The following is a 23,496-nucleotide window of genomic DNA, read 5'->3' on the forward strand; positions in this document are numbered from 1 at the left end:
AGAGAGACAGCCCCCGCGCAGAGAGAGAGAGAGAGAGACAGCCCCCGCGCAGAGAGAGAGAGAGACAGCCCCCGCGCAGAGAGAGAGAGAGACAGCCCCCGCGCAGAGAGAGAGAGAGACAGCTCCTGCGCAGAGAGAGAGAGACAGCCCCCGCACAGAGAGAGAGAGAGACAGCCCCCGCGCAGAGAGAGACAGCCCCCGCGCAGAGAGAGAGAGAGACAGCCCCCACGCAGAGAGAGAGAGAGACAGCCCCCGCGCAGAGAGAGAGAGACAGCCCCCGCGCAGAGAGAGAGAGAGACAGCCCCCGCGCAGAGAGAGAGAGACAGCCCCCGCGCAGAGAGAGAGAGACAGCCCCCGCGCAGAGAGAGAGAGAGAGACAGCCCACGCGCAGAGAGAGACAGCCCCCGCGCGGAGAGAGAGACAGCCCCCGCGCGGAGAGAGACAGCCCCCGCACAGAGAGAGAGAGACAGCCCCCGCACAGAGAGAGAGAGACAGCCCCCGCGCAGAGAGAGAGACAGCCCCCGCGCAGAGAGAGAGAGAGACAGCCCCGCGCAGAGAGAGAGAGAGACAGCCCCCGCGCAGAGAGAGACAGCCCCCGCACAGAGAGAGAGAGAGACAGCCCCCGCACAAAGAGAGAGAGACAGCCCCCGCGCACAGAGAGAGAGACGGCCCCCGCGCAGAGAGAGACAGCCCCCGCGCAGAGAGAGAGACAGCCCCCGCGCAGAGAGAGAGACAGCCCCCGCGCAGAGAGAGAGACAGCCCCCGCGCAGAGAGAGAGACAGCCCCCGCGCAGAGAGAGAGACAGCCCCCGCGCAGAGAGGGACAGCCCCCGCGCAGAGAGAGACAGCCCCCGCGCAGAGAGAGACAGCCCCCGCGCAGAGAGAGAGAGACAGCTCCCGCGCAGAGAGAGAGACAGCTCCCGCGCAGAGAGAGAGACAGCCCCCGCGCAGAGAGAGAGACAGCCCCCGCGCAGAGAGAGAGACAGCCCCCGCGCAGAGAGAGAGAGACAGCCCCCGCGCAGAGAGAGAGAGACAGCCCCCGCGCAGAGAGAGAGACAGCCCCCGCGCAGAGAGAGAGACAGCCCCCGCGCAGAGAGAGAGAGACAGCCCCCGCGCAGAGAGAGAGAGACAGCCCCCGCGCAGAGAGACAGCCCCTGCGCAGAGAGAGAGAGACAGCCCCCGCGCAGAGAGAGACAGCCCACGCGCAGAGAGAGAGAGACAGCCCCCGTGCAGAGAGAGACAGCCCCCGCGCAGAGAGACAGCCCCCGCGCAGAGAGAGAGAAACAGCCCCCGCGCAGAGAGAGAGAGACAGCCCCCACGCAGAGAGAGAGAGACAGCCCCCACGCAGAGAGAGAGAGACAGCCCCCACGCAGAGAGAGAGAGAGCCCCCGAGCAGAGAGAGAGACAGCCCCCGCGCAGAGAGAGAGAGAGACAGCCCCCGCCCAGAGAGAGAGACAGCCCCCACGCAGAGAGAGAGAGACAGCCCCCACGCAGAGAGAGAGAGAGCCCCCGAGCAGAGAGAGAGAGAGACAGCCCCGCGCAGAGAGAGAGACAGCCCCCGCGCAGAGAGAGAGAGACAGCCCCGCGCAGAGATAGAGACAGCCCCCGCGCAGAGAGAGAGACAGCCCCCGCGCAGAGAGAGAGACAGCCCCCGCGCAGAGAGAGATAGACAGCCCCCGCGCAGAGAGAGAGAGACAGCCCCCGCGCAGAGAGAGAGAGACAGCCCCCGCGCAGAGAGAGAGAGACAGCCCCCGCGCAGAGAGAGAGACAGCCCCCGCGCAGAGAGAGAGACAGCCCCCGCGCAGAGAGAGAGAGACAGACCCCGCGCAGAGAGAGAGAGAGACAGCCCCCGCCCAGAGAGAGAGACAGCCCCCGCGCAGAGAGAGAGAGAGACAGCCCCCGCGCAGAGAGAGAGAGAAACAGCCCCCGCGCAGAGAGAGAGAGAGACAGCCCCCGCGCAGAGAGAGAGACAGCCCCCACGCAGAGAGAGAGACAGCCCCCACGCAGAGAGAGAGAGAGCCCCCGAGCAGAGAGAGAGAGACAGCCCCCGCGCAGAGAGAGAGACCGCCCCCGCGCAGAGAGAGAGAGACAGCCCCCGTGCAGAGAGAGAGAGAGACAGCCCCCGTGCAGAGAGACAGCCCCCGCGCAGAGAGGGAGAGAGACAGCCCCCGCGCAGAGAGGGAGAGAGACAGCCCCCGTGCAGAGAGAGAGAGACAGCCCCCGCGCAGAGAGAGAGACAGCCCCCGCGCAGAGAGAGAGACAGCCCCCGCGCAGAGAGAGACAGCCCCCGCGCAGAGAGAGAGACAGCCCCGCGCAGAGAGAGAGAGACAGCCCCCGCGCAGAGAGAGAGAGAGACAGCCCCCGCGCAGAGAGAGACAGCCCCCGCGCATAGAGAGACAGCCCCCGCGCAGAGAGAGAGAGAGAGAGACAGCCCCCGCGCAGAGAGAAAGAGAGACAGCCCCCGCGCAGAGAGAAAGAGAGACAGCCCCCGCGCAGAGAGAAAGAGAGACAGCCCCCGCGCAGAGAGAAAGAGAGACAGCCCCCGCGCAGAGAGAAAGAGAGACAGCCCCCGCGCAGAGAGAAAGAGAGACAGCCCCCGCGCAGAGAGAAAGAGAGACAGCCCCCGCGCAGAGAGAGACAGCCCCCGCGCAGAGAGAGAGACAGCCCCCGCGCAGAGAGAGAGACAGCCCCCGCGCAGAGAGAGAGACAGCCCCCGCGCAGAGAGACAGCCCCCGCGCAGAGAGAGACAGCCCCCGCGCAGAGAGACAGCCCCTGCGCAGAGAGACAGCCCCCGCGCAGAGAGACAGCCCCTGCGCAGAGAGAGAGAGACAGCCCCCGCGCAGAGAGAGCGCAATGCAGAGAGAGAGAGAGAGCGCGCGATGCAGAGAGAGCGAAAGACACAGAGATCAGAGAGAGATACCTGCAGGTGGGGCCAGGCAGCCTCCAGCGTCGGCTCATCTTCCTCCGGATCAAACTCTGCACCACTCGGGTTTGAGGAGGGAGGGAGCGCGCGAAACAGGTTCACTGAGAACTGAGAGACAGGCACGTCAGAGAGACGCGCAGGGGAGAGACGCGCGCAGGGGAGGAGGGAGTGCGCGAAACAGGTTCACCGAGAACTGAGACACAGACACGTGGGAGAGACGCGTCAGAGGCCCGGAGGGGGTGAGACACGCCAGAGACACGCGTGCAGGGGGGGAGACACGCCAGAGACACGCGTGCAGGGGGGGAGACACGCCAGAGACACGCGTGCAGGGGGGAGAGATCCTTTCATAAGTTGCTTCAATCTATACTCATCCACGACTGTTGCAGGAATGATTTTCTTTGAGAGCAATTCCCACAAAGAAGGTTGTAGGCGTCGGACAAACGTGGACGGCTCTTCACCCTCCTTCTGCCGGAAAGCACGAAACTGAGCCAGAAGTTCATCTTCATCATCCTCTGCACTATAGACCTGATTGAGGAATTTGACTAACTGTTGGGCGGTGGGTTCCCCCGGGGTCTCGCATTCTCACAATATGGGCGGCTGGAGGCTGTAGGCATTCAACTATCTGTTGCCTCTTCACAGCTTCGGAACAAGACCACTCCTTGAGCACTTGCAGGGTATGTTCTCTCAAAGTCCCAAACTCTTCTTCCCGGACGGGGGCGATATCCCGGAGAACGCTTTTAGCTTGCGGTAGTTGTGTGACTGCGAGGACTGCGCTAGACCGTCCACCAGCTGCTGTATGGCTTCCCCAAAGTCCGAGACTCTGGTCGCCCGGCGACTACGCCAGTCAGACCAGCAGCTGTGGACTTATTCTGGACTAACTTCGTTCCTTCTGGGGCTATCGGAGGGGTATGGGGTTTCAGCCCCCAAAAAGGTACCTCAGGTGCTGGTGCAGGACTGAAAACCTCCACTGGTATTGGTAGGTCTGGGTATATTAACGGGCAACAAGTGGGTAGGGCTTCCGGAAAATGCAGGGCTCGAGGGCCCTCATCTTCACTCAATTCTTTGCCAGCAGTACCTATGACTATGCTCCATCGGTAGGATCCCACTTTCGGCCTAAGGGCCGGGCTCCAGCTAAGCCAGGAAACCGCCTTAGGCCGGTCTAGACTTGATGTGGGGGTGTGGCGGGCGGGATGTCCCCCATCGACCACCCACTGACGGACCTCTTGTTTGGAGGGTACGAACATGGTTCCCTAAATTTGGTACTGCTATCTTGGGCACCCCAGGTCTGAATCTTAGCAGCGCCTCCAAATGTAGCCCCCTTTCCCTATGCCTAAGGGAACTACGTGGGCAACTACGCGTGCTGCTGTACCTGTCTGCTCACAGGAGGCCTAAGCCTCCGTTTCTGGGAGCCTGGGGTGAGCTTTGTCTCCTTGCGTGCAACGCCTCCACCTATGAGGGAGCCCAGCGTTGGCGGGATAACCCCTCACAGGAACCAATAACCACACAATGTACTAATCTTTACTGATTACTAACACAGATAACACACAATATCAGGTACCAACAGCATAATGCAATGACCCCAAACACGGAGTGGTTCTTCCAAAGTACTGAGGGTGCCGTGGCACCAATAACCCCTGGTGTCCGTTCCAGCAATCCCAGCCAAATGTGAGGTAGCGCTACCCCTGGTAAATGTTGGTGCACGTTGGGCATCTGCCTGGGTACTCCAGTACCCAGGTGCTGCTTGGCGCAGTGTGCTGGGCCTCCGACACAATTCCCCTCTCTCCTAATGGGTCCCGATCCCCCTCGTGGGGTGAGCTCCAGCAGGAGTGTCTCACACAAGTGTTCTGGCGTACTGCGGCCTGGTGTCAGGAATCGGCGTTCTCCGCGCTCCCCACACAGAGCACCCCCTCCCCGCAGGGAGCCCCTGCACACACAAAACAAGCCTGCCTTACCGGCCTCCACGGCTCCTCGCCCTGCCGCCGTCGCGGCATCACTCCCCTCTGCGATTCCTCTACTCAGCGCCGGGCGCGCCCACGCACACACGCACGCCAGCCCCAGACGTTATGTGCATGCATTCCCAGCTTACAGAGCACACGCCTAACAGAGCACTTTTAACCACTGCTCCTGCAGTGAGGCGTCGCCCCCAAGCATCACACAGTCCCATGCAAATCAATGACTACACTCAGCTGGGCTGTAACACCTCCCTCCTATCAGGGAGGACTCCTTGCAGTCCTCCAGGCCTGCCCCTTTTCCCATTGGCCTGCCCAGCCTTATTATGCCTGTGCTTCCCATCACTCGTCGCTCGACATAGTTCTGTATGGAAGCATTTGACTATTCTCTCAGTGACTCCTCAGGTATTGACGCGGATTGGACGACTACCCCCTCTGGCTCTCGACTTTGGCTCTACTTGGACTTCGTGACTTCTGGCATCCCTGACCTTGGCAACGGCAATAACTACTCCTTCTCTACTACCGGTACTGGCAAGTATTGTCTTCCCTACTATACCTGGCCTGGCAACACTAACACCACACTCCGGACGCGCTCCCTTTGCTGCGGGTGCGTGTATCCCTACGTCCCACCTCAGCACAGGGGACGGGTCTGGTCTGCGGGCAGCACCGGCGTAACACCTGGTCCCAGGTCGCAGATCGTCACCCGCCACCGGCGCAACAATACTAATAAGGGAAGAGTCCCTTTCTGGGGCCTTCCCTGCAATGCGGCCCTTGAGGTGTCTCAGGGCCTAACTGGGGCCTAGGGGCACCCTGGACGCATCCGTCCTCTCTGCCGGCTCCTGCTAGACTGACTTCACGGGCTCTCCGCCCACGGAGGATATCCTGTTTCACCTGCTGCCAGAGTCCCATTGGTTGGGACAGTCCCATGTGGTATTTCCCTCCCACCTGAGGATTCTGGGACATGTAGTCCCGCTGCTGTATATGTGGAGCCCTTCTAAGATGGCCGCCGCTCTCCTGACACTGCGTATGCTCGCGTAACATCATGGCCGCCCCCACACTCCCAATCTCGCGGAGCTCCGGGCGAATAGCCGGGCAGATCCCTGCACAGGAGGCAGGGGACGTGGCTACACAGTATACACACAGTTACATAGTATATGCATATATATACACACACACAGTTACATAGTATATGCATATATATACACACACAGTTACATAGTATATGCATATATATACACACACAGTTACATAGTATATGCATATATATACACACACAGTTACATAGTATATGCATATATATACACACACACAGTTACATAGTATATGCATATATATACACACACACAGTTACATAGTATATGCATATATATACACACACAGTTACATAGTATATGCATATATATACACACACAGTTACATAGTATATGCATATATATACACACACAGTTACATAGTATATGCATATATATACACACACAGTTACATAGTATATGCATATATATACACACACAGTTACATAGTATATGCATATATATACACACACAGTTACATAGTATATGCATATATATACACACACAGTTACATAGTATATGCATATATATATACACACAGTTACATAGTATATGCATATATATACACACACAGTTACATAGTATATGCATATATATATACACACAGTTATATAGTATATGCATATATATATACACACACAGTTACATAGTATATGCATATATATACACACACAGTTACATAGTATATGCATATATATACACACACACAGTTACATAGTATATGCATATATATACACACACAGTTACATAGTATATGCATATATATACACACACAGTTACATAGTATATGCATATATATACACACACAGTTACATAGTATATGCATATATATACACACACACAGTTACATAGTATATGCATATATATACACACACAGTTACATAGTATATGCATATATATATACACACACAGTTACATAGTATATGCATATATATACACACACACAGTTACATAGTATATGCATATATATACACACACACAGTTACATAGTATATGCATATATATACACACACAGTTACATAGTATATGCATATATATACACACACAGTTACATAGTATATGCATATATATACACACACAGTTACATAGTATATGCATATATATACACACACACAGTTACATAGTATATGCATATATATACACACCACAGTTACATAGTATATGCATATATATACACACCAGTACAGTATATGCATATATATACACACACAGTTACATAGTATATGCATATATATACACACACAGTTACATAGTAATATGCATATATATACACACACAGTTACATAGTATATGCATATATATATACACACACAGTTAACATAGTATATGCATATAATATATACACACACAGTTACATAGTATATGCATATATACACACACACAGTTACATAGTATATGCATATATATATACACACACAGTTACATAGTAATATGCATAATATACACACACAGTTACATAGTATATGCATATATATACACACAGTTACATAGTATATGCATATATATAACACACACAGTTACATAGTATATGCATATATATACACACACAGTTACATAGTATATGCATATATATACACACACAGTTACATAGTATATGCATATATATACACACACAGTTACATAGTATTATGCATATATATATATACACACACAGTTACATAGTATATGCTTATATATATACACACACAGTTACATAGTATATGCATATATATACACACACAGTTACATAGTATAATGCATATATATACACACAACAGTTACATAGTATATGCATATATATACACACACAGTTACATAGTATATGCATATATATACACACACAGTTACATAGTATATGCATATATATACACACACAGTTACATAGTATATGCATATATATACACACACAGTTACATAGTATATGCATAATATATACACACACAGTTACATAGTATATGCATATATATACACACACAGTTACATAGTATATGCATATATATACACACACAGTTACATAGTATATGCATATATATACACACACAGTTACATAGTATATGCATATATATACACACACAGTTACATAGTATATGCATATATATATACACACAGTTACATAGTATATGCATATATATACACACACAGTTACATAGTATATGCATATATATACACACAGTTTACATAGTATATGCATATATATACACACACAGTTACATAGTATATGCATATATATACACACACAGTTACATAGTATATGCATATATATACACACACAGTTTACATAGTATATGCATATATATATACACACAACAGTTACATAGTATATGCATATATATACACACACAGTTACATAGTATATGCATATATATACACACACAGTTACATAGTATATGCAATATATATACACACACAGTTACATAGTATATGCATATATATACACACACAGTTACATAGTATATGCATATATATATACACACACAGTTACATAGTATATGCATATATATACACACACAGTTACATAGTATATGCATATATATACACACACAGTTACATAGTATATGCATATATATACACACACAGTTACATAGTATATGCATATATATACACACACAGTTACATAGTATATGCATATATATACACACACAGTTACATAGTATATGCATATATATACACACACAGTTACATAGTATATGCATATATATACACACAGTTACATAGTATATGCATATATATACACACACAGTTACATAGTATATGCATATATATACACACACAGTTACATAGTATATGCATATATATACACACACAGTTACATAGTATATGCATATATATACACACAGTTACATAGTATATGCATATATATACACACACAGTTACATAGTATATGCATATATATACACACACAGTTACATAGTATATGCATATATATACACACACAGTTACATAGTATATGCATATATATACACACAGTTACATAGTATATGCATATATATACACACACAGTTACATAGTATATGCATATATATTACACACACAGTTACATAGTATATGCATATATATACACACACAGTTACATAGTATATGCATATATATACACACACAGTTACATAGTATATGCATATATATACACACACAGTTACATAGTATATGCATATATATACCACACACAGTTACATAGTATATGCATATATATATACACACACAGTTACATAGTATATGCATATATATACACACACAGTTACATAGTATATGCATATATATACACACACAGTTACATAGTATATGCATATATATACACACACAGTTACATAGTATATGCATATATACACACACACAGTTACATAGTATATGCATATATATACACACACAGTTACATAGTATATGCATATATATACACACACAGTTACATAGTATATGCATATATATACACACACAGTTACATAGTATATGCATATATATACACACACAGTTACATAGTATATGCATATATACACACACACAGTTACATAGTATATGCATATATATACACACACAGTTACATAGTATATGCATATATATACACACACAGTTACATAGTATATGCATATATATACACACACAGTTACATAGTATATGCATATATATACACACACAGTTACATAGTATATGCATATATATACACACACAGTTACATAGTATATGCATATATATACACACACAGTTACATAGTATATGCATATATATACACACACAGTTACATAGTATATGCATATATATATACACACACAGTTACATAGTATATGCATATATATATACACACACAGTTACATAGTATATGCATATATACACACACACAGTTACATAGTATATGCATATATATACACACACAGTTACATAGTATATGCATATATATATACACACACAGTTACATAGTATATGCATATATATACACACACAGTTACATAGTATATGCATATATATACACACACAGTTACATAGTATATGCATATATATATACACACACAGTTACATAGTATATGCATATATTACACACACACAGTTACATAGTATATGCATATATATACACACACAGTTACATAGTATATGCATATATATACACACACAGTTACATAGTATATGCATATATATACACACACAGTTACATAGTATATGCATATATATATACACACACAGTTACATAGTATATGCATATATATACACACACAGTTACATAGTATATGCATATATATACACACACAGTTACATAGTATATGCATATATATACACACACAGTTACATAGTATATGCATATATATACACACACAGTTACATAGTATATGCATATATATACACACACAGTTACATAGTATATGCATATATATACACACACAGTTACATAGTATATGCATATATATACACACACAGTTACATAGTATATGCATATATATACACACACAGTTACATAGTATATGCATATATATACACACACAGTTACATAGTATATGCATATATATACACACACACAGTTACATAGTATATGCATATATATACACACACAGTTACATAGTATATGCATATATATATACACACACAGTTACATAGTATATGCATATATATACACACACACAGTTACATAGTATATGCATATATATACACACACAGTTACATAGTATATGCATATATATACACACACAGTTAAATAGTATATGCATATATATACACACACAGTTACATAGTATATGCATATATATACACACACAGTTACATAGTATATGCATATATATACACACACAGTTACATAGTATATGCATATATATACACACACAGTTACATAGTATATGCATATATATACACACACACAGTTACATAGTATATGCATATATATACACACACAGTTACATAGTATATGCATATATATATACACACACAGTTACATAGTATATGCATATATATACACACACAGTTACATAGTATATGCATATATATACACACACAGTTACATAGTATATGCATATATATACACACACAGTTACATAGTATATGCATATATATACACACACAGTTACATAGTATATGCATATATATATACACACACAGTTACATAGTATATGCATATATATACACACACAGTTACATAGTATATGCATATATACACACACACAGTTACATAGTATATGCATATATACACACACACAGTTACATAGTATATGCATATATATATACACACACAGTTACATAGTATATGCATATATATACACACACAGTTACATAGTATATGCATATATATACACACACAGTTACATAGTATATGCATATATATACACACACAGTTACATAGTATATGCATATATATATACACACAGTTACATAGTATATGCATATATATACACACACAGTTACATAGTATATGCATATATACACACACACAGTTACATAGTATATGCATATATACACACACACAGTTACATAGTATATGCATATATATATACACACACAGTTACATAGTATATGCATATATATACACACACAGTTACATAGTATATGCATATATAAACACACACAGTTACATAGTATATGCATATATATACACACACAGTTACATAGTATATGCATATATACACACACACACAGTTACATAGTATATGCATATATATACACACACAGTTACATAGTATATGCATATATATACACACACAGTTACATAGTATATGCATATATACACACACACAGTTACATAGTATATGCATATATATACACACACAGTTACATAGTATATGCATATATATATACACACACAGTTACATAGTATATGCATATATATATACACACACACACAGTTACATAGTATATGCATATATATACACACACAGTTACATAGTATATGCATATATATACACACACAGTTACATAGTATATGCATATATATACACACACAGTTACATAGTATATGCATATATATACACACACAGTTACATAGTATATGCATATATATACACACACAGTTACATAGTATATGCATATATATACACACAGTTACATAGTATATGCATATATATACACACACACAGTTACATAGTATATGCATATATATACACACACAGTTACATAGTATATGCATATATATACACACACAGTTACATAGTATATGCATATATATACACACACAGTTACATAGTATATGCATATATATACACACACAGTTACATAGTATATGCATATATATACACACACAGTTACATAGTATATGCATATATGCACACACAGTTACATAGTATATGCATATATATACACACACAGTTACATAGTATATGCATATATGCACACACAGTTACATAGTATATGCATATATGCACACACAGTTACATAGTATATGCATATATGCACACACAGTTACATAGAACACACAGTGTCTCACCATCTGCACAGCCTCTGGGGATATACAGAGTGAGAGAGTGAGTGAGTGAGTGTGAGTGTGAGTATATATATATACACACACACACAGTTACATAGAACACACAGTGTCTCACCATCTGCACAGCCTCTGGGGATATACAGAGTGAGAGAGTGAGTGAGTGAGTGTGAGTATATATATATACACACACACAGTTACATAGAACACAGTGTCTCACCATCTGCACAGCCTCTGGGGATATACAGAGTGAGAGAGTGAGTGAGTGAGTGTGAGTGTGAGTATATATATATACACACACACAGTTACATAGAACACAGTGTCTCACCATCTGCACAGCCTCTGGGGATATACAGAGTGAGAGAGTGAGTGAGTGAGTGTGAGTATATATATATACACACACACAGTTACATAGAACACAGTGTCTCACCATCTGCACAGCCTCTGGGGATATACAGAGTGAGAGAGTGAGTGAGTGTGTGTGTGTATATATATATATATTACTTGTGAGCACATTCACATGTCTTAAGACAGATCTGCAACCCCGCCTTTCACCATTATCACCTAGCATACAGCGCTTCCACTGCAGCAAGGGATTCTGGGAAATGACATGCAAATCAGCACACAGCTTTTGTCTCAAGTCCACATTACATGGAAATCCCTTAAGCCAATGCATGCTGCTTTAAACATAGGAAAAAACTTCTCTACGGAGAGAGAAAATCGGCAGGCACTGCTGGACAAAGATGAAAGGCTGGTCCGTGGTGATGCAAAAAATATATATTTATTGAATCATGGACAAAAATCAGGGGATAGAAGCCCCTGCAGGGAGGTTTATTCTTCAGGCGGCTTGCAGAAGCGGGGCGCGCCAACCCGGACGGGGTCAAGAGAAGGAGGGATTTACCACTTTCCTTACGGAGCTGCCCCAGGTGTATTGGCCATCTACGCGGGACCACATCAGCAGGGGTCTGGCGCCCATTCGAGAGACCCTCACCAGTCATCCCTGTTTGACTCATCATTGATCGCTAGGAAACTTCCCTCAATGGGTTTATTTGCTAGATTCAGCTTCGGATTGTTTACACTTTATCAATCTCACTCCTAAGTGTCCGGAAGCTTTTGGGCAAAATATTGATGTTTCTGATTGATGTTATTGATCACTGATTCTGGGACTTTGTTACTCTGCAGCACATGTCAACTTTTGGGGGAGCTCACCCCAATCCAAACACTAGCTTTTAAACATAGCCTGGGATGAGATGCAAAGCCAATAAACGCACTCACAGAGACTGGTTCGACCCTGTGGGATATAGGTTATATATATATATATACACACACGCGCACGCGCCCGCACACACGCGCGCACGCACACACACGCACGCACACACACGCACGCACACGCACGCACGCACACACACGCACACACACGCACACACACGCGCGCACGCACACACACACACGCACGCACACGCACGCACAGTGTCTCACCATCTGCACAGCCTCCGGGTATATGCAGTCGGTCACGACGTCTCGGTTGTGTGTGATGTATTCCACCATCTCGCTCAGCCCGGCTCTCTTCACCTCCTTGTACTTCAGATCACTGAGCGGGTCGGACATAAAGTCAAACAGCACACAGCACTGTCTGATCTTCTGTACGAAGAGAGAGTCCCGCTCCTCACCTGGGAGACAGTCTGCCAGAGGGAGAGAGAGAGTCACACACCTCACCTGGGAGACAGTCTGCCAGAGGGAGAGAGAGAGTCACACACCTCACCTGGGAGACAGTCTGCCAGAGGGAGAGAGAGAGTCCCGCTCCTCACCTGGGAGACAGTCTGCCAGAGGGAGAGAGAGAGTCACACACCTCACCTGGGAGACAGTCTGCCAGAGGGAGAGAGAGAGTCCCGCTCCTCACCTGGGAGACAGTCTGCCAGAGGGAGAGAGTGTCACACACCTATGTGCAACATCATTAAGTGTCACAGTGAAAGTGCCGGGAGTTAATTTGGGAGTTAAAATTGGAGGGGAAGATTTGAGGATGATCGGGACTCTGCACAACAACAACAACTCTGCAGCTGTGAGAATGTAACTTTCCAAAAGCTGTGATTCTTTGTTCTCTTCCTATCCCCCAATACCTGGGAATCTCTCCCCCTGTATCTCACTATGCCCTCCCTATCCTCCATGCCTGGACTCTCTCTCCCCCTGTATCTCACTATGCCCTCCCTATCCTCCATGCCTGGACTCTCTCTCCTCCTGCATCTCACTATGCCCTCCCTATCCTCCATGCCTGGACTCTCTCTCCCCCTGTATCTCACTATGCCCTCCCTATCCTCCATGCCTGGACTCTCTCTCCTCCTGCATCTCACTATGCCCTCCCTATCCTCCATGCCTGGACTCTCTCTCCCCCTGTATCTCACTATGCCCTCCCTATCCTCCATGCCTGGACTCTCTCTCCTCCTGCATCTCACTATGCCCTCCCTATCCTCCATGCCTGGACTCTCTCTCCTCCTGTACCTCACTATGCCCTCCCTCCTGCATCTCACTATGCCCTCCCTATCCTCCATGCCTGGACTCTCTCTCCTCCTGTACCTCACTATGCCCTCCCTCCTGCATCTAACTATGCCCTCCCTATCCTCCATGCCTGGACTCTCTCTCCTCCTATATCTCACTATGCCCTCCCTATTGCTTTTTCTGTTTACGGTTTCCTCACTCCTTTGTGAATGTCTCTGTTCTCTCCAACTTCCCCACTCCCCACTGCACCATTATTTATACACCTCTCTCCCAACAACTGCTTTACCCCTCAATAAAAAATACCCCCACAAATCCTCTATTCACACCCTCTATCTACTCCTTCCTGCTGCTGGGGATCTCCCCTGAACCCAGACATACACACCTGATCCCACCCACGCCTCTCTGCCATCTCATCCCCTGTAAAGTGTGTTAACCCTCTCATTTTAATACTGACTAACCCTAAAACTCGCCCCACAAATCAAGCACCCCAACAGCCTGCACTCATGGTTACTGTCCCACACTCAGCCACTCCTACCACGCATTGTGACCAAGCTCTGCCATCTATAGCACTTACTCCCTCACCTACTGTATCTGTAAGTCTCCCACCATACCTCTTAGATTGTAAGCTCTTCGGGGCAGTGTCTGATCCTCTGTCCTGACACATACACCCCCCCTGCTGTGTCTGATCCTCTGTCCTGACACATACACCCCCCCCGCTGTGTCTGATCCTCTGTCCTGACACATACACCCCCCCGCTGTGTCTGATCCTCTGTCCTGACACATACACCCCCCCCCCTGCTGTGTCTGATCCTCTGTCCTGACACCCCACCCCTGCTGTGTCTGATCCTCTGTCCTGACACATACACCCCCCCCCCTGCTGAGTCTGATCCTCTGTCCTGACACATACACCGCCCCCCCTGCTGTGTCTGATCCACTGTCCTGACACCCCCCCCCCTGCTGTGTCTGATCCTCTGTCCTGACACATACACCCCCCCCCCTGTGTCTGATCCTCTGTCCTGAGACATACACCCCCCCCTGCTGTGTCTGATCCTCTGTCCTGACACATACACCCCCCCACTGTGTCTGATCCTCTGTCCTGACACATACACCCCCCCCCCCTGTGTCTGATCCTCTGTCCTGACACATACACCCCCCACTGTGTCTGATCCTCTGTCCTGACACATACACCCCCCCCGCTGTGTCTGATCCTCTGTCCTGACACATACACCCCCCCCCGCTGTGTCTGATCCTCTGTCCTGACACATACACCCCCCCCTGCTGTGTCTGATCCTCTGTCCTGACACATACATCCCCCCCCCGCTGTGTCTGATCCTCTGTCCTGACACATACACCCCCCCACTGTGTCTGATCCTCTGTCCTGGCACATACACCCCCCCTGCTGTGTCTGATCCTCTGTCCTGACACATACACCCCCCCACTGTGTCTGATCCTCTGTCCTGACACATACACCCCCCCTGCTGTGTCTGATCCTCTGTCCTGACACATACACCCCCCACTGTGTCTGATCATCTGTCCTGACACATACACCCCCCTGCTGTGTCTGATCCTCTGTCCTGACACATACACCCAGCCCCCGCTGTGTCTGATCCTCTGTCCTGACACATACACCCCCCCCCCACTGTGTCTGATCCTCTGTCCTGACACATACACCCCCCCCACTGTGTCTGATCCTCTGTCCTGACACATACACCCCCCCCCTGCTGTGTCTGATCCTCTGTCCTGACCCCCCCCCCTGCTGTGTCTGATCCTCTGTCCTGACACCCCCCCCTGCTGTGTCTGATCCTCTGTCCTGACACATACACCCCCCCCTGCTGTGTCTGATCCTCTGTCCTGACACATACACCCCCCCCTGCTGTGTCTGATCCTCTGTCCTGACACATACACCCCCCCCTGCTGTGTCTGATCCTCTGTCCTGACACATACACCCCCCCGCTGTGTCTGATCCTCTGTCCTGACACATACACCCCCCCCTGCTGTGTCTGATCCTCTGTCCTGACACATACACCCCCCCCTGCTGTGTCCGATCCTCTGTCCTGACACATACACCCCCCCCCTGCTGTGTCTGATCCTCTGTCCTGACACATACACCCCCCCCCTGCTGTATCCGATCCTCTGTCCTGACACATACACCCCCCCCTACAGTGTCTGATCCTCTGTCCTGACACATACACCCCCCCTGCTGTGTCTAATTCTCTGTCCTGACACATACACCCCCCTGGTGTGTCTGATCCTCTGTCCTGACACATACCCCCCCCCCCCGTTGTGTCTGATCCTCTGTCCTGACACATACACCCCCTGCTGTGTCCGATCCTCTGTCCTGACACATACACCCCCCCCTGCTGTGTCTGATCCTCTGTCCTGACACATACCCCCCCCCACTGTGTCTGATCCTCTGTCCTGACACATACACCCCCCCCTGCTGTGTCTAATTCTCTGTCCTGACACATACCCCCCCCCCGTTGTGTCTGATCCTCTGTCCTGACACATACACCCCCCCTGCTGTGTCCGATCCTCTGTCCTGACACATACACCCCCCCCTGCTGTGTCTGATCCTCTGTCCTGACACATACACCCCCCCCCTGCTGTATCCGATCCTCTGTCCTGACACATACACGACCCCCACTGTGTCTGATCCTCTGTCCTGACACATACACCCCCCCACTCTGTCTGATTCTCTGTCCTGACACATACACCCCCCCCTTCTGTGTCTGATCCTCTGTCCTGACACATACACCCCCCCACTGTGTCTGATCCTCTGTCCTGACACATACACCCCCCCCCTGCTGTGTCTGATCCTCTGTCCTGACACCCCATCCCTGCTGTGTCTGATCCTCTGTCCTGACACATACACCGCCCCCCCTGCTGTGTCTGATCCTCTGTCCTGACACCCCCCCCCTGTTGTGTCTGATCCTCTGTCCTGACACATACACCCCCCCACTGTGTCTGATCCTCTGTCCTGAGACATACACCCCCCCCTGCTGTGTCTGATCCTCTGTCCTGACACATACACCCCCCCACTGTGTCTGATCCTCTGTCCTGACAGATACACCCCCCCCCCACTGTGTCTGATCCTCTGTCCTGACACATACACCCCCCCGCTGTGTCTGATCCTCTGTCCTGACACATACACCCCCCCCCCGCTGTGTCTGATCCTCTGTCCTGACACATACACCCCCCCCCTGCTGTGTCTGATCCTCTGTCCTGACACATACATCCCCCCCGCTGTGTCTGATCCTCTGTCCTGACACATACACCCCCCCACTGTGTCTGATCCTCTGTCCTGACACATACACCCCCCCTGCTGTGTCTGATCCTCTGTCCTGACACATACACCCCCCCACTGTGTCTGATCCTCTGTCCTGACACATACACCCCCCCACTGTGTCTGATCCTCTGTCCTGACACATACACCCCCCCCGCTGTGTCTGATCCTCTGTCCTGACCCCCCCCCTGCTGTGTCTGATCCTCTGTCCTGACACATACACCCCCCACTGTGTCTGATCCTCTGTCCTGACACATACACCCCCCCCCTGCTGTGTCTGATCCTCTGTCCTGACACATACACCCCCCCCCCGCTGTGTCTGATCCTCTGTCCTGACACATACACCCCCCCCCCACTGTGTCTGATCCTCTGTCCTGACACATACACCCCCCCCCCCACTGTGTCTGATCCTCTGTCCTGACACATACACCCCCCCCTGCTGTGTCTGATCCTCTGTCCTGACCCCCCCCCCTGCTGTGTCTGATCCTCTGTCCTGACACATACACCCCCCCCCCCCCTGCTGTGTCTGATCCTCTGTCCTGACACATACACCCCCCCCCCCTGCTGTGTCGGATCCTCTGTCCTGACCCCCCCCCCCCTGCTGTGTCTGATCCTCTGTCCTGACACTTACACCCCCCCCCTGCTGTGTCTGATCCTCTGTCTTGACACATACACCCCCCCCCTGCTGTGTCTGATCCTCTGTCCTGACACATACACCCCCCCCCTGCTGTGTCTGATCCTCTGTCCTGACACATACACCCCCCCCCCTGCTGTGTCTGATCCTGTCCTGACACATACACCCCCCCCTGCTGTGTCTGATCCTCTGTCCTGACACATACACCCCCCCCTGCTGTGTCTGATCCTCTGTCCTGACACATACACCCCCCCCTGCTGTGTCTGATCCTCTGTCCTGACACATACACCCCCCCCACTGTGTCTGATCCTCTGTCCTGACACATACACCCCCCCCGCTGTGTCTGATCCTCTGTCCTGACACATACACCCCCCCCTGCTGTGTCTGATCCTCTGTCCTGACACATACAACCCCCCCTGCTGTGTCCGATCCTCTGTCCTGACACATACACCCCCCCCCTGCTGTGTCTGATCCTCTGTCCTGACACATACACCCCCCCCTGCTGTATCCGATCCTCTGTCCTGACACATACACCCCCCCCCCCCCCCACTGTGTCTGATCCTCTGTCCTGACACATACACCCCCCCTGCTGTGTCTAATTCTCTGTCCTGACACATACACCCAACCCCCGCTGTGTCTGATCCTCTGTCCTGACACATACACCCCCCCCCCCACTGTGTCTGATCCTCTGTCCTGACACATACACCCCCCCCCACTGTGTCTGATCCTCTGTCCTGACACATACACCCCCCCCTGCTGTGTCTGATCCTCTGTCCTGACCCCCCCCCCTGCTGTGTCTGATCCTCTGTCCTGACACATACACCCACCCCACTGTGTCTGATCCTCTGTCCTGACACATACACCCCCCCCTGCTGTGTCTGATCTTCTGTCCTGACACATACACCCCCCCCTGCTGTGTCTGATCCTCTGTCCTGACACATACACCCCCCCACTGTGTCTGATCCTCTGTCCTGACACATACACCCCCCCGCTGTGTCTGATCCTCTGTCCTGACACATACACCCCCCCCTGCTGTGTCTGATCCTCTGTCCTGACACATACACCCCCCCCTGCTGTGTCCGATCCTCTGTCCTGACACATACACCCCCCCCTGCTGTGTCTGATCCTCTGTCCTGACACATACACCCCCCCCTGCTGTATCCGATCCTCTGTCCTGACACATACACCCCCCCCCCCCCCACTGTGTCTGATCCTCTGTCCTGACACATACACCCCCCCTGCTGTGTCTAATTCTCTGTCCTGACACATACACCCCCCTGCTGTGTCCGATCCTCTGTCCTGACACATACACCCCCCCCCTGCTGTGTCTGATCCTCTGTCCTGACACATACCCCCCCCCCGTTGTGTCTGATTCTCTGTCCTGACACATACACCCCCCTGCTGTGTCCGATCCTCTGTCCTGACACGTACACCCCCCCCTGCTGTGTCTGATCCTCTGTCCTGACACATACCCCCCCCACTGTGTCTGATCCTCTGTCCTGACACATACACCCCCCCCTGCTGTGTCTAATTCTCTGTCCTGACACATACCCCCCCCCCCCCCCGTTGTGTCTGATCCTCTGTCCTGACACATACACCCCCCTGCTGTGTCCGATCCTCTGTCCTGACACATACACCCCACCTGCTGTGTCTGATCCTCTGTCCTGACACATACACCCCCCCACTGTGTCTGATCCTCTGTCCTGACACATACACCCCCCCCTGCTGTGTCTGATCCTCTGTCCTGACACCCCACCCCTGCTGTGTCTGATCCTCTGTCCTGACACATACACCGCCCCCCCTGCTGTGTCTGATCCTCTGTCCTGACACCCCCCCCCTGCTGTGTCTGATCCTCTGTCCTGACACATACACCCCCCCGTGTCTGATCCTCTGTCCTGAGACATACACCCCCCCCTGCTGTGTCTGATCCTCTGTCCTGACATACACCCCCCCACTGTGTCTGATCCTCTGTCCTGACACATACACCCCCCCACTGTGTCTGATCCTCTGTCCTGACACATACACCCCCCGCTGTGTCTGATCCTCTGTCCTGAGACATACACCCCCCCGCTGTGTCTGATCCTCTGTCCTGACACATACACCCCCCTGCTGTGTCTGATCCTCTGTCCTGACACATACACCCCCCCTGCTGTGTCTGATCCTCTGTCCTGACACATACATCCCCCCCCGCTGTGTCTGATCCTCTGTCCTGACACATACACCCCCCCACTGTGTCTGATCCTCTGTCCTGACACATACACCCCCCCTGCTGTGTCTGATCCTCTGTCCTGACACATACACCCCCCCACTGTGTCTGATCCTCTGTCCTGACACATACACCCCCCCACTGTGTCTGATCCTCTGTCCTGACACATACACCCCCCCGCTGTGTCTGATCCTCTGTCCTGACCCCCCCCTGCTGTGTCTGATCCTCTGTCCTGACACATACACCCCCCACTGTGTCTGATCCTCTGTCCTGACACATACACCCCCCCCCCCTGCTGTGTCTGATCCTCTGTCCTGACACATACACACCCCCCCCCCCCCGCTGTGTCTGATCCTCTGTCCTGACACATACACCCCCCCCCCCACTGTGTCTGATCCTCTGTCCTGACACATACACCCCCCCCCACTGTGTCTGATCCTCTGTCCTGACACATACACCCCCCCCCACTGTGTCTGATCCTCTGTCCTGACACATAAACCCCCCCCTGCTGTGTCTGATCCTCTGTCCTGATCCCCCCCCCTGCTGTGTCTGATCCTCTGTCCTGACACCCCCCCCTGCTGTGTCTGATCCTCTGTCCTGACACATACACCCCCCCCCTGCTGTGTCTGATCCTCTGTCCTGACACATACACCCCCCCCCCCTGCTGTGTCGGATCCTCTGTCCTGACCCCCCCCCCCTGCTGTGTCTGATCCTCTGTCCTGACACATACACCCCCCCCCCTGCTGTGTCTGATCCTCTGTCCTGACACATACACCCCCCCCCTGCTGTGTCTGATCCTCTGTCCTGACACATACACCCCCCCCCCTGCTGTGTCGGATCCTCTGTCCTGACACATACACCCCCCCCCCCTGCTGTGTCGGATCCTCTGTCCTGACCCCCCCCCCTGCTGTGTCGGATCCTCTGTCCTGACCCCCCCCCCTGCTGTGTCTGATCCTCTGTCCTGACACATACACCCCCCCCCTGCTGTGTCTGATCCTCTGTCCTGACACATACACCCCCCCCCCGCTGTGTCTGATCCTCTGTCCTGACACATACACCCCCCCGCTGTGTCTGATCCTCTGTCCTGACACATACACCCCCCCCTGCTGTGTCTGATCCTCTGTCCTGACACATACACCCCCCCACTGTGTCTGATCCTCTGTCCTGACACATACACCCCCCCTGCTGTGTCTGATCCTCTGTCCTGACACATACACCCCCCCACTGTGTCTGATCCTCTGTCCTGACACATACACCCCCCCACTGTGTCTGATCCTCTGTCCTGACACATACACCCCCCCGCTGTGTCTGATCCTCTGTCCTGACCCCCCCCTGCTGTGTCTGATCCTCTGTCCTGACACATACACCCCCCACCGTGTCTGATCCTCTGTCCTGACACATACACACCCCCCCTGCTGTGTCTGATCCTCTGTCCTGACACATACACCCCCCACTGTGTCTGATCCTCTGTCCTGACACATACACCCCCCCCCGCTGTGTCTGATCCTCTGTCCTGACACATACACCCCCCCCCCCACTGTGTCTGATCCTCTGTCCTGACACATACACCCCCCCCTGCTGTGTCTGATCCTCTGTCCTGACCCCCCCCCCCTGCTGTGTCTGATCCTCTGTCCTGACACCCCCCCCCCCTGCTGTGTCTGATCCTCTGTCCTGACACATACACCCCTCCCCCTGCTGTGTCTGATCCTCTGTCCTGACACATACACCCCCCCCCTGCTGTGTCGGATCCTCTGTCCTGACCCCCCCCCCTGCTGTGTCTGATCCTCTGTCCTGACACATACACCCCCCCTGCTGTGTCTGATCCTCTGTCCTGACACATACACCCCCCCCCCTGCTGTGTCTGATCCTCTGTCCTGACACATACACCCCCCCCCTGCTGTGTCTGATCCTCTGTCCTGACACATACACCCCCCCCCCTGCTGTGTCGGATCCTCTGTCCTGACACATACACCCCCCCCCCCCCCTGCTGTGTCGGATCCTCTGTCCTGACCCCCCCCCCCCTGCTGTGTCTGATCCTCTGTCCTGACACATACACCCCCCCCCCTTCTGTGTCTGATCCTCTGTCCTGACACATACACCCCCCCCCCTGCTGTGTCTGATCCTCTGTCCTGACACATACACCCCCCCCGCTGTGTCTGATCCTCTGTCCTGACACATACATCCCCCCCCCGCTGTGTCTGATCCTCTGTCCTGACACATACACCCCCCCCCACTGTGTCTGATCCTCTGTCCTGACACATACACCCCCCCCCGCTGTGTCTGATCCTCTGTCCTGACACATACACCCCCCCCCCCGCTGTGTCTGATCCTCTGTCCTGACCCCCCCCCTGCTGTGTCTGATACTCTGTCCTGACACATACACCCCCCCCCCTGCTGTGTCTGATCCTCTGTCCTGACACCCCCCCTGCTGTGTCTGATCCTCTGTCCTGACACATACACCCCCCCCCCCACTGTGTCTGATCCTCTGTCCTGACACATACACCCCCCCTGCTGTCTGATCCTCTGTCCTGACACATACACCCCCCCGCTGTGTCTGATCCTCTGTCCTGACACA

At 50.3% G+C, this 23,496-nt stretch overlaps 1 protein-coding gene across 1 annotated transcript in view; it reads right to left on the minus strand.

Moving 5' to 3' along the window:
• The window catches only part of LOC142475942 (serine/threonine-protein phosphatase 2A 56 kDa regulatory subunit delta isoform-like), a 50,685-nt gene that overhangs the window by 6,809 nt on the left and 20,380 nt on the right, over nucleotides 1-23,496 (minus strand). Inside the window, exons 2-3 of the mRNA XM_075581605.1 lie at nucleotides 13,785-13,987; nucleotides 2,899-3,030 (exon numbers count right to left, since the gene is read on the minus strand). Of these exons, the coding sequence (XP_075437720.1) occupies nucleotides 2,899-3,030; nucleotides 13,785-13,913 (261 nt within the window). The 5' untranslated portion in view covers nucleotides 13,914-13,987. The remainder of the gene's footprint in view (nucleotides 1-2,898; nucleotides 3,031-13,784; nucleotides 13,988-23,496) is intronic.

This window comes from Ascaphus truei, unplaced genomic scaffold (genome assembly GCF_040206685.1).
Source record: "Ascaphus truei isolate aAscTru1 unplaced genomic scaffold, aAscTru1.hap1 HAP1_SCAFFOLD_1444, whole genome shotgun sequence".
In the NCBI taxonomy this organism is placed as follows: Eukaryota; Metazoa; Chordata; class Amphibia; order Anura; family Ascaphidae; genus Ascaphus; species Ascaphus truei.